The 19,203-nt window shown below is 40.1% G+C and overlaps 1 protein-coding gene and 1 pseudogene across 1 annotated transcript in view; one reads left to right on the forward strand and one right to left on the reverse strand.

The window, feature by feature from the left end:
- Positions 1–11,271, reverse strand: LOC125687415 (uncharacterized; annotated as a pseudogene).
- The window catches only part of SMC2 (structural maintenance of chromosomes 2), a 22,596-nt gene continuing 14,422 nt past the window's right edge, over positions 11,030–19,203 (forward strand). Inside the window, exons 1-10 of the mRNA XM_048932441.1 lie at positions 11,030–11,414; positions 11,590–11,835; positions 12,725–12,874; positions 13,527–13,649; positions 14,599–14,637; positions 14,783–14,893; positions 15,081–15,125; positions 15,587–15,820; positions 16,607–16,756; positions 17,367–17,600. Of these exons, the coding sequence (XP_048788398.1) occupies positions 11,668–11,835; positions 12,725–12,874; positions 13,527–13,649; positions 14,599–14,637; positions 14,783–14,893; positions 15,081–15,125; positions 15,587–15,820; positions 16,607–16,756; positions 17,367–17,600 (1,254 nt within the window). The 5' untranslated portion in view covers positions 11,030–11,414; positions 11,590–11,667. The remainder of the gene's footprint in view (positions 11,415–11,589; positions 11,836–12,724; positions 12,875–13,526; positions 13,650–14,598; positions 14,638–14,782; positions 14,894–15,080; positions 15,126–15,586; positions 15,821–16,606; positions 16,757–17,366; positions 17,601–19,203) is intronic.

The raw sequence follows: 19,203 nt of genomic DNA on the forward strand, positions 1-19,203 counted from the left end.
TCAGTTTACTAATGGCTTGGAGAGCCCTTCAGGTTCCCTGAGAAAGGCCCTAGGACCTGGGGTTTTGCTCTCTTCGAGATTCTCGAGGTTTTGTTCTGGCCACCAGTTAACTAATTTCTCTAACCTATCTGTTGCCAATCCATCCATCAAATTTTGTGGAATACCCTTTTTCCAGCCCAGAGTCCAAACTCCATTACATTTATGAAAGATATTCTGCCTACCGGTTTTTACTGGCAATGAGACCCTTCCAGACCCACTGAGCTTTGGGCTAGGTGGCCTGGGGGCAAGACTGGCTGCTGCAAGCCTTACACCTCTGGGTTCAGATTTACTGGGAAAAGAAACCACCGGCCCATGTTTTCTTCCATAGTTTGTTAACTCTTGGGCTAAACCCCCCCCCTCCCCCCCCACATCCATACTTTGCATCCTGACTGCAGATGGTTGGGGGTTACAGTTTCTTCTAACACTGCCCGGTTCTTTCTCCCTGTGACATAGATTGTATCCTTGCTTGTAATTGTATGCCTATGGGTTTCAGTGATTCCCGAAGCCCTCTAATTAAAGGGGTCATTCTCTCAGGATCAACGGGCCTCATCTTGGGCGATTCATGATGTGGCTGCAGCTTTCTATCATACATCAGTTGGAGACAAGCAGCCTTTTGAACACTCTCTACTAATTGGTCAGTTGTTCCAGTAATGGCAAGAGGGTCTCTCCTTTCTGAAGTGTTGAGACCACCTGCCCAATAGGCAGCCCTTTGCATTAATGACCAGGGAGCACGATTGTTACCGGTAGTTAAAAATACTCCTGGTCCCCAGTAACCTTTGGCTTCCTTTTCTGTTAACTGAATGTGGTCGCCACCAGTGAGACTCACCCTCCATACGTATTCTGTTTCCGATTCCTTTGGAGAGCGGCTAAAGTCCCTTTTCAATTTTGCTAGTTTGGTGGCCGAGAATGGAATTTCCTTAACATTCATTTGAGGATCTAGATCCTCGCTGTTATCAAAGGTATATTCTGTTTTTATCAATGGGGCTATTGGGGTTTCTAATTTGTCTAATCTTTCCTTTATTTATTGTAGTTCCTCCTGAGGAAAAGTTTTTTCTTGAGGCAAACTATGGGTGACAGTATCGCTAGCATCCTTACATGTTAACAGTTCCTTGAAAGCCATCTGCAACAAAGCTGAATTGCGTTTCTGTCTTTCTAATTGTTCCTCGAGATTAACTATTTGATTCTGCAGAGTTTTTACCAATACTTGCTCAACTCTAACTGATTCCTGTAGTGCTTCTATGGTTTGAAGCTGCGTAAATTTATGCAATAATCTTGATGATATCACAGAATCACAGAATCATTAAGGTTGGAAAGATCCTCTAAGATGAGACCTCTGAGATCACCAAGTCCAACTATCAACCCATCATCACAGTGCCCTCTAAACAACGTTCCTCTGTGCCACATCTACATGTTTCTTGAACTCCTGGAGGGATGCTGACACCACCACTTTCACAGAATCACAGAACCACAGAATGGCCAGGGTTGGAAGGGACCTCAAGGATCATGAATCTCCAACCCCCCCTGCCACATGCAGGGCCAACAAGCTCCACATTTAATACTAGACCATGCTGCCCAGGGCCCCATCCAATCTGGCCTTGAACGCCTCCAGGGATGGGGCATCCACGGCCTCTCTGGGCAGCCTGTTCCAGTACCTCACCACTCTCTCTGTAAAGAATTTCCCCCTGACATCCAACTTAAAACCATTTCCCCTTGTCCTGCAGTTATCAACCCTTTCAAAGAGTTGATTCCCCTCCTGTTTGTAGGCTCCCTGTAGGTACTGAAATGCAATAGCAATAGCAATGAGGTCACCCCACAGCCTTCTTTTCTCCAGGCTGAGCAAACCCAGCTCCCTCAGCCTGTCTTTGTAGGGGAACTGCTCCAGTCCCCTGACCATCTTCGTGGCCCTTGTCTGGACCCTCTCCAACAGCTCTCTGTCTTTTTTGTACTGGGCAGGTTGTTCCAATGCATAAATATTCTTTCTGAAGAGACATTTTTCAAAATATCCAACCAGAATCTCCCCTGGCACAACTTGTCATCCCATCACTGTTACCCCAGAGAAGAGGGTTACCCCTCTGCTGTTGTCTATCACAAGGCAACAAAATGTAACAGGATTTAGGTGGGAAGGTTCAGCCTCTACTACCATCCCACCAACATCTGCATCTGATTTTGCGGGACAACATCATAAAATAGGAAGCATGACTTTCAGAGTAGCTAGCTCTTGTAGCTAACCATGTGATAGCCACTGTATTTCAGTCTTAAGACCAGTAACCACTGTACTGTGAAACTTCTTTGTTGCCAGGGGGTTTCAACAATACATTAATTCTGTGCATTTTCTTCATAATATGCTTCACAGACCATTACAGTTATTTCTGCAAAGCAGCAGCTATGCTTAAACTTTGAAAAAGGAGAGTCCATGAAACCAACAAAAAGAATCTTTAATTAATTTGTAATGAGTCTCCGAAAAAAAAAACAACAAAAAAAGAAAAAAGAAAAAAAAAAAAAACAAGAAAAAACCAAGTTATGCATTTTTTCCTGATATTCTTGAAAAAGAACTATTAAAACTTCTAGTGAAATTGAAATTCAAGATAACATTTATTCCGATATCCTTCAAACTCTTCTTGTCTTCCGGTCTAGCTCATCAAGTTATCAAAAAATAAAGTTTTCCATTAAACTTAATCAACCTTTTCCCTAAAATCAGACAGCTAGCAGAGAAAAGATTGGCATCAGCCTTGTGCAATAACCATCCACATAAAAAAGCAAAGATCCAGCCTGAGCGCAGATACTGCAGGTAGTGCGTGCTGTAGTAGAGCTGCAGGCAAAGCACTGTCAATCCCCAAAATCAGAACACAGAAGGAGATTCACATTTCAGTGCAAAACAGGGGAAGAAAACTTGGGAGTAGTGTAAAATTTGAGTTGCTGGCAACTAGAAAGAAAGGCCAGGAACTAAAGAATGGATGAGACTGTGAGCATTTGGCTGGAAGATGGTGGTGATACCCAAATTAAATCAGGAAATCTTCATGGTAAAGTACAGTAAAGCTCTCCTGGAAGCTAAGTCAAATAGTAAAACAAAGCTACAGTAAAGCTAATGAATTTTCTTTAAGTAACCTCAAATAATATTTGTATCTTGCATGTTACAATATGTTTTTCTAGCCTGGGTTTGCCCATGTCTAATGTTGGGTACCACACTTTTAAGAAGCATGTCAGAGATAAGTAAATTCAATGCAAATTTGGGGTTAAGCTAGCAGTCTTGCTGCATTCACAACTGATTTGCAGACATGGCCATGGTAGTTATTTCCTTTTATTTCCACTTTTAAGTAGGGATAGCTGCGCTACAGTTTCAGCTGAGACAGAAATTGTCCTGTTTACAATGTCTGGTATGATGCTGTGTTTTGGTTCTAGCAGAAGAAGAATGTTGATTAGACTGTTTCTAGTTGCCTCCCAAGCAGTGTTAAACTGAGCCAAGACCATTTGCAGTGAAGAGCTAGGAGCTGGGAGGGGAATTGGGACAGCAGGCTTAAATTGGACAGAGATCTTCTATAATATGCCATATGTCATCAATCAACAGAGAGTGGGAGTTCATCTGGCTCTTGGCTGCGCAGACATGAGCTGGGCACTTGTGGAGGAGTGGTGAGCAATTCCTTGTGCATCACTTGTCATATTCCTATACTATATGTTTTTATTCTTTTCCTTTTCTCTATCTTAGTAAACCATTCTGTCCCATGAGTTCTCCTTTGTGTTTTTTTTTCAGTTTCCTCTCCCATCCCACAAGGAAGCTGGGAATCTATGAAGCAAGTGAATGACACTGTAGTGCTAAGCCACTTGCAGGAATAAAATCTCAGCAGCTATGCTGCAAGACAAGGATATGCTAAAAAGCGAGTAGACTATCTCCCTTGAAAACACTGCTTAGGTAAATGCTGAAAAGAAAACACCAAATCACCACCACAGCAAAGTTGTTCAGGAAAACAGGATCTGATCCAGTCCCCTTTCCCAGATCCAATTTAGGCAGTTTTCTGCAGCATTTCAAAGGCATTGATATAAAAAGCTTCCTAAATATTTGAATATATATTTCTCCTCAGAAGGACTTACTGGCAGTAAATTCTTGTGAGTAGAGACTGCCAAGTCATTACGTATCAGAGGTTACCACAGCATGCCCTACATGTTACAGGACTTCCAATTACCTGGAATTGGATACGGTCTGATGTTGTAAGTGCCAACAAGTCATAGCAGATCTTGCCTGTTCTTTTTCTCTGGCTTAGCTATTACAAAGCTTTCTCAGAAAATACATTATTTGCTTTTTCTGTGTTAAAAAAAAATAAAGGGTAAAGGCAAGCCACTCCCATGCTACATTTGGCAGATATTGCACTGCAATTATCTGAGTAAGCATGACAATGCATTATAAAATAACAAAGCTTTGGCTTCACTTCTTCATGCAAAGCTGTAGAACCCCAGAAGAAGGTAAAAGGTTGAATGTGAAAAGTCATTGCATAGTAAAAAGACAACGTCACATGCACTTTGTTGTCATTCTGAGGTGTTCAGCTGCTCTGCTGAAGAAGCTTGCACAGGAATTGGTAAAGGGTAACTAAAACCTGCAGAGAAACTTCAGCTGCCCTTCACTTTTCAGAAATCAAACATAAAATTAAAATGTTAAGAACTGTTTCTGCTAAGAAAGAATAATTTGAAGCCTACAGATTAGAACCAGGCGTGGACAATGAAAAGCTATGCCAAAGTTTCGTGAAGCACATGTTGTGATTTCTTGGTACTCACAAGACACTCTAGAACTTCTTTTGGTCCCATTTTCTACTCTCCTTACTTAAAAACTGAAACAGTGCAAACGCATGCTGCAGCATCGTGAATTGCAAAATTTCGTCAGAGCTGTTGAGACATACTGCAGCACAAGTCCATCAGAAGTTTCAGTTCCTTCACTTGCAGGAACATGTCTGTTACTGCCTCACAAAGAAATATTTCCTTTGCTTTATTTTACAGTTGTCAAAACAATTTTTATTTAAAGTTACATTAAGCTTAGTTTTCAGCATGACTCCACTTAATTTAAAACCTAAACTTGACTACATCAAGAAGTTCAGGGCTTACTAAGCCTGCCAGTTGGCTGTTCCTTCCCTCATTTCTATTGCTCATTATCTACTTCTACAAAGAGTAAGCACCCCAGTCCACTGTAGAACTATAATGAGACAACTTTGCCCCTTTCTGCTATAGAGGTTTAAGTACATGTAAGGGAATTTATACACATACTTATGTGCCTATAACTCCTCCGAGGCCACTTCCTGAATTTATGTAATACTATAACTGCACATTCATTGCTGAGTAAATTCTTGTTCAGGAACAAGTTCTCCCTCAAGAAGAAAGCTCACTGCTCCAGGTTACGTGTGGTACCTGAGACACATCTGCTATCTGCAGGTCTGCATATCAGAAGAATTAATTAGTACTGCCAAACACATGTAATAATTAGACTGAAACAGATAAATGGAAAGATGAAAGGAGAGAGGATAAAATAAAGGAGGGGTTATAAATGAGATTCTAAGCAATTACAATAGAACCTCTGAAAGCATAAAACATTGACCAGTATCTGCTGTATCATTATTTGCTGCACAAAGCTTTAGACTGCAAATGGTACTTGACAAAAAAGGTTCACCCACTCCCTTAGTACACACTGAGCAGTGCAGTACAGTAGATTACTACTGTATTCTAGAGAGTGCAAACAGCTGCATCCATGATGCCATGGCAGGCAGTTCAGCATCACAGCCAATCACTTACTTTTCCAGGTAGGATGAAGAGAGTGAGAAAGGTCAAGGGGTAAGACCTTGTGGTTTGAAAATCGGACAGTTTGCTAGGTAAAGCAAAAACTGCATACACAAGCAAAGCAAACCAAGAAACCCTGAGTAACGTGTGGTACAAAAAGTCCCAGGAAACTGAACCATTGCCTTCACTGGTGGATCTCAGATGCTCATGATTGGTGCAAGACAATTTATACCTAATTTAGACTGAGAATCCTTTTTTCTTTTCATTAAGAATATTGAATCATATCAACCTATATAAGAGCAGCAAAGAATAAGAGATAAACAGGTCATTAGTGCAACCTCCTGCGATATCCTAATAGCCAAATGCTGAGATAAATTGGTCCGAAAATGAGGTAAGGTAGACTGGACTGCCACATCTGAAGCACTAAGGTCAGTGGTGCAAGGTCAAAAGATTCCTCACAGATCATATTTCTGGGTGTGCTGGTCAACAGCTGGATATACATAAGCCACCAGCGTGCTCAGGTGGCCAAGAAGACCAATGGAATCCTACCAGAAATAGCAAAGCCAACAGGAGCAGGGAGGTGATCTCCTCTCTACTCAGCACTGGTGAGGCTGCACCTCAACGGTTGTGTTCAGTTTTGAGCCCCTCACTACCAGAAAGACATCAAGGCCCTGGAGCTTGTTCAGAGAATGGCAGTGAAGCTGTGAAGGGTCTGAAGCACAAGTCTTAAAAGGAGCAGCTGAGGGAACTAGGAATATTCAGTTTGGAAAAGAGGCTCAGCGGAGATCTTATCTCCCTCCTGAGAGGAGGTTGTGGAAAGGTGAGGGTTGGTCTCTCCTCCCAAGTAATAATGATGGAATGAGATGGAATGGCCTCATGATGTGCCAGAGGATGTTCTGGTTGGATATGAGGCAAAAATTCTTCCCAGAAAGAGTGTTTATGCATTAGAACAGACCGCAGGGAGGTGGTGATGTCACTGTCCCTCAAGGTGTTCAAGAAATGTGTGCATGTGGCACTGAGGAATGTGGGTTAGTGGGCATGGTGGGGATGGGTTGATGGGTGGACTTGGTGATCTTACAGGTCTTTTCCAACCTCAATGATTCTGTTATTCTAAATTGGCAGCAATAATGTTTGATGTCTTTATTAATGATCCGGATGCGGAATACAGTATGCCATCAGGCAGTCTGCCTGATTGTCTCTACTTGTCTCTACTTACTTACTTTGGGAGGAATGGTCAACATACCTGAAAAGCATGCTATTCTGAAGGAACTTAAGAGGCTGGAAAAATAGGTTAACTAGAACTTCAAGAAGTTTGAGGTAAGAGACTTGAAGATGCCCTTGCAAATTACGTAGAGACTCGCAAACAAGATGCCCTCGATCACAAGTTGTTATACAGAAGCTTGCAAATTACTTTCCACTTGGTCTGTACACTCTCATCAAATAACATTGTAGTTTCAAATGTCTACAGAGAACTTGAACTTATGGACTTTGTTCTTACTGCGTAGGTGGAATAGGTCAGATATAAGGAGAGATACATATTAGGTAGACCAGGAAGTCTGTAATCTCTGAATATTTCAGCCAGTGAGGAAAGGAGGAGTCACAATGCGTTGGGAAGAAGGATTAAGGGAAAGCTGTGATTTGTGAAGGGATGAGAGACATTACAGAGATTTGCCCTAGTGCATTCTCTCCCTCTATTCTAATAAAGAAAGCTAAAGACTCTCTATCTCTTTTGGAGATAAAAATAATTGAACTAGCCTATTGGAGCAGACATTTTCTCAACAGTTCAAAAATTATTGCAAGTTCTACATATGGGACAGAGTAACCCCACAGAGCAATACAGGTCAGACACTGGTTGACTAGAGGACAGAGCGAGCATGAGGGTGAGCAGCATGCCATTCAGCAAAGAAGGCTTGCCACATCCTGGGACGTGTTCAGAGGTGTGCAGCCAGCAGGTCCAGGGGACAGCCCAGGCCCACCACACTGAACTTAAACTCAACCACATCTGGAGCACACTGAGCTCAGCTTTCAGCTCCCCACTGCAACAGTCCCTAACATGCTCCAGCAAGTCCACTGTAGGATCACATGGAAAATAAAACTGATGAGGAAAACCTTGAAAAATTATTTTGTCCCCCAGAAACAAAAACTACTGGAGTGTGGGATTTGCACATAAGGGATTAAGAAATCCAGGTCTCCTGTTACCTCAGCCTTGGGGATAGAGACCCACAAGATATGCATGAAAAGCAGATAAAAGAGGAGTCTTGTGGTGGCAGGATGCTCCTGTTCTGGTTGAGGGATAAAGCAGAGAATGGTTTCAGCACAGAATCTAGAGTCTTGAATAGAATCTATGGTGTCCAGAATGAGAATATTTCATTATCTGCGAAATTAATATTGAAGTTAATTCTTTATAAATATTAATATGAGCTCTAAGAAGAACCTGACTATAATATCTGACTCTCCACCCAAGTATTGCTAAGATTAGGAAAGTATTTTAGGGAGGCATAGGGATAGGAAAGGGGAGGGGAAAAGAGAAAAGAGACTAAATGGCAGAAGCAAGAAGAGAAACAGAAGACATAGGAAAACGTGCTCTCCCTCTTCCACCACAACGGAAATGCCTTCCTGGTAAGCACTGTACCCTCACCTCTTGGTGAAGAACACACAGAATAGCATTATTTCACTAACACTGTTATCATATATGAGCACAATTGCACCTACTATATTTATCAATGGCAGTCCTCTGTCTGTTGTGTCAGTCAGTTCAACACATTGTCTATGTTTTTTAAAGGTTTGTGAAACTGTCCCAGTGAAAGTCCTTGAGGGTGTTCTGGCAGACAAAGTCAAAATACTCAGTGCCACAAAGGGAGGTTTACAGCTTTCTACGCTGCTTAGTAACGAGAGTACAGAAAAAATGGAAACCAACCCATCTGAGGGGAGTGCTTAGCAGTGGAGTAAATTTGCAAAACAGGAATTTCTAGTGAGATGCAGAAAGTTTTGTCTTTTATCCCTCAAACCACAAAGTGATCAGATATTGGAACAGGTTGCCTGAAGAGATTGTAAAATCTGTCTTCTGCAATGTTCCTAACTCGACAGGCTTGTGAACAATTTGCCTTGTTTGGCTTGGTTTTGAACTCTGACCGAGCTGAGGCCAGAAAACTTCCAGAAATGCCTATCAACTTAAATTATTTTATAACTGTGACATAATATAAACTTGTACTCAAAACTCATAATTAGCTCCCTGTATAACAGAGTGCTTGCTTGGTATAAGCAACTGCAAACATTAACACAATGTGAACTAAAACACGTCTTAGGAGCAGAGAAAGTTGTGACTTCCTATTTATTTTTATTGTTTTTATTTATTAAAAGTTTCTACGTGACACTTCTCAAATAAGCTAAAGAAACGGAAGAACCCCATGGGAAATTTACTCTAGTATATTTATCTCAATCCCTAAAATACTCTTTCCATAAAGCAATGAAGCTGTACTACATGTTTACCTTGGCAGAATATCTACTCACGTTACTACCTGACAAATATTTTGTATAATGCACATTATGGTGTAAAAAAACAAAATATGTGTCAAAATAAATGTTTATTTTCTTTCCTCAAACAACATGCTATATTCATTTCAGCATACTAACTAGATGTCATTAAGAGTACATTTTATAACAACATCAAAGAAAGTACCCAAACTTCTAGGGCATATGAGATTATAAAGGCATTACAAAACCAAGTTTTTGAGAACTTTTGTTTTTGAGTTTTGAGAGAAGTTATCTCTCCTGCACGTCATATGCAAATAGCAAAAATACATGGTTATCTTCATGGTGGGAAGCCTCTCATGCTGTTGTTTGAAACGTGGATTTGTCATCTGGAGTGCAGTAAGTCTCACATTTGGAACAGACACTGCTTCTTTATTTCAGGACTGCGCAAGCCTGGGTGCTAGGTGGTTTCTCACAGATTAAGTACATGCAGGAAACTATCCGCACAATATTTATACACAAAAGTTACAAAACCAGTAGTTTTTCAGTCTGTTCCTCATGATTATTTATTACAAATTTGCATACGCTTTTAACACCACTGATTCCATGCATTCTCAGGGGAACTGTCTTTACCTGTGCAGGGGTCCTTCTGACCCATGGGCATTAGTTTTAGTATTGTAACAAAGATAGTTCAGCTAAGGATTCATGGATCTTGGATTTTCTTGCCAAGCTAGTCATCTCCCCAAAGCATACTACTGTCTCTGGGAAGTCTCTGGTTAAGGACAGAAAGTACTTATTGCTCTGATGCCTAATAAAACCGTCAGCTTGTTTGGAATGAGCCTTCAGCAATACCAGAAATAGTTGTTCTTTATTTGCTTTTTTTTTTTTTTTTTTTTTTTTTTTTTCTTTTCCTCTAGGTAGGGTTTTCAGTTCACCAAATAAATGCAGTAGTGTGAAAGCACAGTTGCATAATCAGTCAAATTTTTCCTGATACTTTGAAATACTTTTCTCAGTATGGTGGTCAGATGTCATCAGCTGACAGGACGTGGTTCAGCACTCCCTGATTACAGGAGTGCCAGAAACAGTGCCGTCAAAATAATGTTTTGTAAACAGACACAGTGACAAAGGTAATCTACTTCCTGAAGTGATACAAAGAGATCTTCCTTTAAAACAGATCCGTAAGTGAGATCATTTCAAATATTAAAAAAAACCACCTGAATAAATAACGCAATAAAATCACTTGACTAGTGCAGCTCCCTCGACCTCATTGGTAATACTAAAGCCCAGCTGGTAAAGGAATACAGAACTCCATCTGCAACGCACCGATCTATTTTCACAGCGTAACACCAGCTTCAACGAAATGCCTGGACCTAAAGAACACAGCCTAAGGCGAACGCTAAAACTCCCAACTATACCCACCACACCTCCCTCAGAGGGCGGAGACCCGCCATTTTTGTGCTTTCCCGCCCAGACCTGGGAGGACCCCGCCGCGCCTTTCCGCCCGGCAGGAGCTCAGGGGTCCTTCTGCTTCTGGGGCTGCCCTCCATACTCGCCTGACTTTATGGCGCCTTCCGCCCTCCAAACAGAGCCTCTACTTTCTCACTATGCTATATTTTTATTTGAAAAGAATAAATGTGTGAATCGAACCTGTCTCTTCCCTTCACGGGGGAAGTAGACTAGACAATCCGAGACCTCTAGATCAGGCAGAAGTTTCGGCAGCCATAGGCGGGCACCTCCTCCAACGTCCTTGGCTTCCTCTCGGCGCCAAAATTCAAACGTTTGTTACTGCCGCAGCTCTGCTTACAGCGAGAGTGCGAGAGGGGCTCGGAGGCTGCCGGCCGTCAGCGAGAGCTTCCTTCGCTTGGTACCTGAGGGGCTGCGGGGGGGTTCGGTGGAGACAAAGGGCAGTCGCGGGGCTGTGTTGGCTGAGGTGCGTGGCAGTTTATCCGTGGGCTGCAGCGCGGTAAACGGGAATCTGCGGTGGGTGAACGCGGAGACATCCGTCATTTTGGCCCCCGAATTGTCCTGGAGTCACAGAGTAACCCGAACTGGAAGAGGGATCATCGAGTCCAACTCCCGGCCCCACACGGGACAACAGCCGTAACGACCAGCGTCACGACAAGAGTAGGCTGTAGCCATAGCGATGAACGGTATGTGAAGTCACGCTAGTTAATAACGTGCATACGGTTGTTGGGATGCTTACTGGATCTGCGGACCTGCGTGACTTTCTGTTTAAAAGTGCGCTGTTTTTGCTCTGTGTAGCTGCGCTAGGCATACGGTACAACTTGTTTCTTTTGTATGTGTTTTTGTTTTTTTCCTTCAAAGCATGAGGAGTTACAGTTCAGTCCTTTCATTGTACTCCTGGGGGAAGCACCAACGTGGCCACTTGACAGCTTAAAGAAGATGTACATCAAGTCAATTGTACTTGAAGGATTTAAATCCTATGCTCAGAGGACAGAAATCCGTGATTTTGATCCATTATTCAATGCCATTACTGGCTTGAATGGTAGTGGCAAGTCCAACATCTTGGACTCGATCTGCTTCCTGTTGGGCATCTCCAATCTATCTCAGGTAAAGAGAGGTGAACTTAAGAAAGCTCTTCCTTATGGCATCAACCTTTCTTTTTAGTCTCCTGAAGAAGTCTTGTGGAAGACCCAAAAAAATGTTATTTCTGTCAAAAAATATTTTTATTTGCTTGAATTCTTTAGTAAGCGAAACTGTGTTTCTGCCATTTTTGCTTGTTCTTGTTAAGTTTAAATTAATAATCAGTACACTGCGGTAGTGCAAAGTATACCGCTTAGTTGAAAGTTACCCACTTAAGGGCAGCAGCCTGCAGCTGAAATTCTTTTGAAGCTGAAGGTTCCAATTTGTGTTCTTGTAACGAAATTCTGCACTTCTATATTTAGTCTTTGACATTCCACCAAGATGTTCTTCAGTGGGAAAAAAAAATAATGATCTGGTTTCTTGAAACAACTTCTTATTTAAAAGGTGTGCCCCATTTGCTGCTTAAGAAAATAAAATAAAATTGCATGCGCAAATATGACCAATTGGAACCTTTGCTTTCAGGTGGTTTTCCCTCTCCTCTTCCCCCATTCTAACTCTGGGTTAAGCCAAGGAACACTTTTTAGTGCGCTGCATTAGGAATGATAAATTTCTAAGTATGTGAAGGTACTAGTGACAGAACTAATAATCTAGCTTTTTATTTTTTTTTAAACACCCACTCTATATTTGTATCAGAAATATCGTGTGGGAACAAATGGCAAGTTCTAGCTCACTAAAACTTGAACATTCTGCTATTGAATGATGCACTAGCGTCTTGCAGCTCTGGTATCCCTCATTCCCCTGAATCTTCAGCATTATAAATAGACCTCTACAGTATCCATTCATTTTGCCAAAACAGAAGAACACAGCACCAGTTTGATTTCTTTCAAAAGTTTATTGATCTGTTCCACACATTTAGGTGCGAGCTTCGAGCCTCCATGATTTAGTTTATAAAAATGGGCAAGCTGGAGTGAATAAGGCAACTGTGTCTATCACATTTGATAATTCTGACAAGAAACATAGTCCACTGGGATTTGAAAATAATGATGAGATCACCATCACCAGGCAGGTGAGCACTAAAATACGTATTTATTTGCTTAGAAAACTTCATTCATTTTTACTATACTCAACAGAGTGACTTTTCAACAGGAAAATAGGGTTTTTAAAGTCTTTAAGTTTTTGCAACTGTGGCAGTGATTCTACAGTGTTATTAACAAAAAGTGTAGAAGTGAAATCACTGTACTAGATTGAAAGTTGTAATTATTTGGGAAATAAGATTAGGATAATTTAGATGCAGTGTACAACTAATGTTTTCTGTGGAACTGCACAAAAGCATACTAGCAGTAAAATGATGTTCCTAAATAAATTCTAACTTTCTATCTTGTGACTTCTTCATTTCTGAGCTTCATGTTAAATTCTGTCTCTAAAACATGTAAATTTTATAAGAAAACCTGCATTGTTTGGGAATTTCTTGTCAGTCTTGAACAAATCTTTACCCTCTGTAACTGATCTTATTTAAAGCTTCTGCTGCAAAACTGCAAAGATGTTTGAAACATCTGTAAGATCTATTGTTATGTTCTGTATGGTATGTGCACACAAAGCAGGAGTATATAGAATTTGCTCTGTCTTTTTTTATGCACTTAATTATTTATTTTGTCTTCTTGCACTATATCAAGCCACTTGTAAATCACTTGATTTGTCTGTTTCTTTTCCTTGTCTAGGTTGTTGTTGGGGGTAGAAATAAGTATCTTATCAACGGCATGAATGCTTCCAACAATCGTGTACAGGATCTTTTTTGTTCTGTCGGACTCAATGTCAATAACCCTCACTTCCTTATTATGCAGGTATTACACATACTTTTCTAAAATTCAGAAAGAATACAAGTGGCACTAAATTTGTGGAATAACATTTTTTTCTTTATTAATTAAAAGCAACTTTCAAGTGAAAATCAAATATCCAGTAGCTAAGATTTTTAGAGTAGCACAGCATGACCCTGACTGAATTTTTAGCACTCACTTTCTTTCATCTCCTCATTGGACTTACAGCAGGCTTTTTCTAAAATATATGCCAATTTTGTTTCCCTTTTGGTCTCCTTTATTATGTTTCCTTTACTATTGCATCATGAAAGAGAGTATTTTTTTCCTTATTTGCTGTATTCTTTGCTAGACAATATTTAGTATGAGTTAATGTATATGCTTTCTTAAATCCCAGTTAGAAAAAAGATGAGGTGACCAAATGAAAAGATCCTTGTAACCATTAGTAGAGGGACTAAATCAGCCCTTGATAGATTTGCATGGAATAGCAAAATAATAGAATTTACTTGCTTCAAATGGAGTTGTCCTCATTATTTATTTAAAAAAAAAAACAACAACAAAAAAAGTTTTTGGCAGTTTTGCAGCCATTTTATTCCCCTTCCCTCCCCTCTCCCTTCACAAATGAGCCAGATTACCAAGCAACCAATCTGTAATTAGGAAGTTATTTGAGCTCAGGAAGTCAGTAAGACTGCCAGAACAAAATAAATATAGTACCACTTTACTTGGATGTGAGCAAAAATGTGGAGAGTGCATGTAGAAGTTCTAAAGGCCATTTCAAGCTTGCTGCTTGAAGAAGGAACTTATTTTTTGTTTGAAATGTTGAGAACAAAGTAACTAATGAAACTAAATTAATAATAATAATAAAACAGGTTAGCACTTTTAATATAGCATATAAAATGAGTTTGTGGGTTTTAATTTATTTTTTACTACTATAGCATGGCACACAATCATAATTCTCCTTTTATCTTTTTCTAACCAGGGGCGAATTACTAAAGTTCTAAATATGAAGCCAACAGAGGTGAGAAAACTGTGAATTTTTTTTCTTTTTTTTTTTTTCTGGGTAAGGAAGTGTTACAGAGATATAATTTGTTAAACTTGCTTTGAGTTGAACCAACTTGATGTGATAAAAATCATTAACATTCTGTCAAATTATTTTGGTAAAGATTCTAGCTATGATTGAAGAAGCAGCTGGTACCAGGATGTATGAATGCAAGAAAATGTCTGCCCATAAAACCATAGAGAAAAAGGAAGCCAAACTGGATGAAATTCGAAGGGTTGGTACTATATGTGGGAATGGAATGTATGCTTTATTTGCTAAAGATGCTGAATAACTAGCACAGTGTGTTTTGTTTCGTTTTTTACTTGTAAACTATTTCATTTCTCTATGTGTTTGTATGTGTAGGTATTAATGCTACATCAGTTTTAAAAATCTGAATACAAATGTTCTGGTTTGTGTTTCAGGTCATAACTGAAGAGATCAGTCCAACTATAGAGAAACTGAAAGAGGTATGGAGTACTTGTGGTTAGAGGCTTTAAAGCACTGAAGAAATAGTTTCTACTACCTTGAATTAGTATATGGAAAATAAGACATGGTATTTTCAGCCTTTTTAGAATCTTTTAGGTGATGAAAAGTTTATCATCTATCCAAATATAAATGGTGTGGTTTGCAGGAACTACGAGAAACCTGGGAGAGGAATATAGGAAGAAAGAAGCAAAGGAGAGAAGCAGAAAACGTAGAAGTTAAATACTTGTCTTAGTTCTTAAACTTGCCTCAAGTGGAGTTTCTGTTACACAATCAACTGCACTAGTATAGCTTTATCTAAGATTTTCTTAAGAAGGCTTGCAGTGTACAATGCTGAATATTATAATCTATATATTATAAGAATATTACATCCTATAGCAGTACTACTTCAATTTTTTTCCACCCTGTTTTAATTCTTATTTTCTTTTGATCTGTACCTTTTCAGGCACGTGCATCATATCTAGAGTACCAGAAAATAACACGGGAAGTGGAGAATTTAAGACGCATCCATGTGGCTTTTCAGTATGTCCGTGCTGAGGAGATAAAGGATCGCTCTGCTAATGCTTTAAAGGAAGCACAGACAAATAAGAAGAAGATTTTGGAATCAATGGCTGAGAATGAGAAGAAGGTAAAGGAACTTGCACAACAAATAGAAGAAACAGAGAAGAAAAACAATACGGTAAGTGAGAACACAGATACGCTCACCCAAAGGTGTTAATAGAAGGAAGTACATGAGAAGAAAATTATTTTTGTGTATGATATGCACTTAAATTTGATTCTTCCTGTGATGCATTGTTTAGATTATACACTGCTTACTCATTATTAACCATTTAATAAGTGGGGTCTCTATAAAGTTTTAATGTCTGAAATACTATATTTTCAATTGCTGTAAATCGTTAAATACCCCAAGCTGAGAGAAACCTGCAAGGATCAGAGTCCTATTCAATAAATTCCCAAATAATCTCAATAATCTTCTCAGGCACTGAAGTGAGACTGAGTAATTGAAAATGATAAAATTTTTCCCTCATATTTCCACTCTGGGTATTCAGTGGAAAACTTTATCTGATTTTTTTTTTTCGTTTTTTTGTCTGTGTTTCAGACAAAATGCTCTTGAAGTGGGAAATAAAAAAATCACTAGTGACCTCAGTTACAGAGGTAGAAAAATTGGTTATGTACCAAGTACTCCACAGCATCTTTTCATGTACAAGCACAACTCCTACACTTCCCCTAACAGGGATGGTGTCTCTCAGTAACTATCTCTCAGTAACTACAACTGGGCTCTAGCAGTGGCTTCAGATTGCTTTGGATTTCTGTGGAAAGAGATGTTCTATCACATTTGTTTTAGAGTCTTAGAGTCTAGCCGTGCAATCAGACATGCATCACCTCTACATAGCTACAAACAGAAGATGGAATCTTAGATATTGGATAGCTGTACACATTGAATTTCCATTGTTTCTGATTGTAGGAATTTGGTGCTAAGTTACATTCGCTGGAAGTTGCTTTGTCGGAACTCCAAAGAGTTGATGCTAAAGTCCGCAGTGATCTTGATCACAGGAAGCAAAACTTAAAGAGTGAAGAGAAAAGGCATAAAGAATTGATTAAAATCATGCAAGAGGTAAATCCTTGTTTATGATTTTCTTTCTAAGCACTGATGTAATTCAGAGTGAGTGGGGACAGCAGAGTTGTCCTCAAAGCTGATTGGAAAAAAATGGCAACAGGAGGATAGAAACAAATGATAAGAATGTTGCTTGGTTTGCATGGCACAGGTAGTAGACTCCCACTAAAAACAAATATGATATATTTATGAAAGAAATCCAGCTCTACTGTTGACAACTTCGTTTTAATTTTGGGAGGAGATCCCATCTGCATTCAGAAAACCTGCTAATCTCAAAAGAAAAATATCTGCTTCATATTCTTGACATTTAATTTATTTCTCTTAAAATGCAAACACTAAGTACTTTACAGAGAGCTATTTTTCCTTCTTGTGCAGTTATCATTTCTTCCTCTATTTCATTTTTCTCTGTAGATGTTGTGTTGAGTGTCCTCACTGAGCAAGTGCACACCTAAAATATGTAAAAACAGATTGTGAAATCAAAAAAGCTGACAAGTTTTTCAAAATTTGGCTGGTGAAAATAATCATAGCTGTACATCATCTGGTTTACCAACAAAATTTAAAATTAATAGGACTTATTGGTTTGGTGTATTGTTGTTGTTTTTTGCTAAAGGAATTTAAAGCATTCACATCAAAGGAGAAGGAAATAAAGAAGATACAGGAAGAGCTAAATGATTTACAGGAGGAAAGTAAAAAAGATGCAGAAGCTTTAGCCACAGCACAACAGCATTTTAATGCTGTATCTGCTGGCCTGTCTAGCAATGACAGTGGTCAAGGAACTTCTCTTGCTGACCAGATGATGACCTGCAAAAATGAGATTAGCAAAGCAGCAACGGAGGCTAAACAGGTGAGAGTCAGAGTTCTCCTGATGCACTGTTGGAAAAATTTGTAGAACATCTGTGCAAGGTATTTTCGCATAGGCATTAATGTAAGTCTTTTTTATTAGGCAGGCTTTTTAAAATAAGGAAGTTTCAACATTGCCTTGAGGAAGTACAGAAATTAGTATGAGACATAATACAGATGACTGACAAGTATAGATTAAGAATCTTAGAAAAGGAAATTAAAGCATTTCTGTATTTAATCTAGTAGAATCAAACGTGTCTGAATAGAGAGTTTGGGAGGAATTTCTCTGTTACATTACTCTATTACATTTCTCTATTACTTGAAGCATGTCACATCTCTCTTAAGATAGGAAACTTTTGCGGCTGTTTTGATGGTGGAATATAAATTTTTGTTGATAAACTCGCACCTTCTTTGGCTTTGGAAAAACTCTTCTAGGAAAAGTAACAAAAGTGGTTCTGTCCTGCAATATTTTAGTTTGTTTCTTCTCTTTGATACTATGTATGTGGTAATACCGTTTATTGTATCCAAGTATGTAAAGTAGAATAGTTCATAGAATGGCAGCCCACAGGATGGCTTGGAATAGAACAGACCTCATAGCTCATCAATCTCCAGTGCGTCACATGATTCAGGCATTCCTGAATGCCTGCAGGAAGGAGGCATCCACAGCTTCTCTGGGCAGCCTGTGCCTCACCACCCTCATGAGCAGAAAATTTCTTCCTAACATCTATCTCCCATCTTTTAGTTTAAAGCCTTTGCCCCTTGTTCTATTACTATTTCCCCTTTCCCCGCCTGCTTATAAACATTTATGTACTGGGAGGCCAAAATGATATCACCCTGGAGCTTTCTCTTCTCCAGGATGAACAAGCCCAGCTCCCCCAGCCTGTCTTCGTAGGAGAAGTGCTCCAGCTCTCTGGCAATCTTGGTGGGCTCCTCTGGACCTGCTCCAACAGCTCCCCATTTTCTTTGTGCTGGGGCCTGCTGGTGCTGCAGGTTGCACCTCATGAGGGCAGGGTACAAGAGGACCATCCTCTCCCTTCTGCTACTCCTGTTTTGATGCAGTCCAGGATACAGTTGGCACTCTGAGCTACAAGCATAGGTTGCTGGCTCCAGCTTTTGTCCACCAGGACCTCCAAGCTCTTCTCAGGAGAGCTGTTCTCAATGAGTTCTTTTCCCAGTCTATATATGTGTCAGGGATTGCTATGATCCAATTGCAACAGCTTGCACTTCACAGAATCACAGAATTGTAGGGGTTGGAAGGGACCTCCAGAGATCATCGAGTCCAACCCCCCTGCCAAAGCAGGTTCCCTACAGCAGGTCGCACAGGTCGGCATCCAGGCAGGTCTTGAACATCTCCAGAGAAGGAGACTCCACCACCTCCCTGGGCAGCCTGTTCCAGTGCTCCGTCACCTCACTGTAAAGAAGTTCTTGTGCATGTTTGTGCGGAACTTCCTATGCTGCAGTTTCCAGCCGTTTCCCCTTGTCCTGTCTCCACTCACCAATGAAAAGAGTCCGGCCTCGCCATTCTGCCCCCCACACCTCAGATATTTATAGACCTGGATCAGGTCCCCTCTCAGTCTCCTTTTCTCAAGGCTGAACAGACCCAGTTC

This window comes from Lagopus muta, chromosome Z (genome assembly GCF_023343835.1).
Source record: "Lagopus muta isolate bLagMut1 chromosome Z, bLagMut1 primary, whole genome shotgun sequence".
In the NCBI taxonomy this organism is placed as follows: domain Eukaryota; kingdom Metazoa; phylum Chordata; class Aves; order Galliformes; family Phasianidae; genus Lagopus; species Lagopus muta.